General features: G+C 46.2%; 1 protein-coding gene across 1 annotated transcript; it reads left to right on the top strand.

Moving 5' to 3' along the window:
* Positions 1 to 233: 233 nt before the first annotated feature.
* Positions 234 to 686, top strand: NEHOM01_2539 (uncharacterized protein; the record flags this gene model as incomplete). The annotated part of the gene is made up of 1 exon (XM_051491415.1): positions 234 to 686. The coding sequence occupies one exon, from the start codon at positions 234 to 236 to the stop codon at positions 684 to 686; it is 453 nt and encodes a 150-aa protein (XP_051347375.1).
* Positions 687 to 909: the final 223 nt, after the last annotated feature.

A 909-nucleotide genomic window follows, 5' to 3' on the forward strand; every position in this document is an offset into this window, starting at 1 on the left:
TCTGGCCCTCTCTGCGCGCCCTCTCCGTTCTGTCTCTTTTGTCTCTTTTCTGCTCACTCCGGTTTTTGGCGGGAAAGTCTGGCCTGTGACTAGTTACAACAGAGACTGACTAGTTATAACAGAGGGTGACTAACTACAACAGAGACTGACTAATTACAACAGAGTGTGACTAACTACAACAGAGGGTGACTAACTACAACAGAGACTGACTAGTTATAACAAAGAGAGGGAATATGTACACGGACACAGTTAGAGTATGTCTGAGCACACCTGTGCACACGCTGCCTCTGTCTGGACTGCGCTCGCCTGAACACTCCCCCGCCTGCTCTCCTGCCCGCCCTCTCCTCCTCTTCTCCTTCTCTTCTCTTTCTCTTCTCCTTCTCTCCCGTCTCTGTCTCTCCTCTCTCTCTTTTCTGTCTCCTCTCTTTTTCCTAACTCTTCACTCTTTCTTTTTTTATTTTGCTTTCTGGACACTTTCCTTCCACGCCCTCGCGCTCTGTCTCCCAGACCTGCCCTGTCTCGGCCTGTGCCCGGGCCTGCCCTGCATGCGCGCTGTCTGTATTTATGCACTCTCTCTCTGGCCCCTCCTCCCGGCCCTCTGCTTTTTTGGGTTATATCTCTGGATTACTCGGGCACTCCTGACTAGTTACAACAGAGCTAGACTAATTATAACAGAGATAGACTAGTTATAACAGGTATAGACTAACTACAACAGGTATAGACTAATTACAACAGATATAGACTAACTACAACAGGTATAGACTAAGTACAACAGAGCTAGACTAACTACAACAGAGTATGACCAAGTACAACAGGTGTAGACTAATTATAACAGGTGTAGACTAATTATAACAGAGATAGACTAAGTGTAACAGAGATAGACTAGTTACAACAGGTATAGACTAAGTA

Source organism: Nematocida homosporus (genome assembly GCF_024244095.1).
Source record: "Nematocida homosporus strain JUm1504 chromosome Unknown 3415, whole genome shotgun sequence".
Taxonomy (NCBI): Eukaryota; Fungi; Microsporidia; genus Nematocida; species Nematocida homosporus.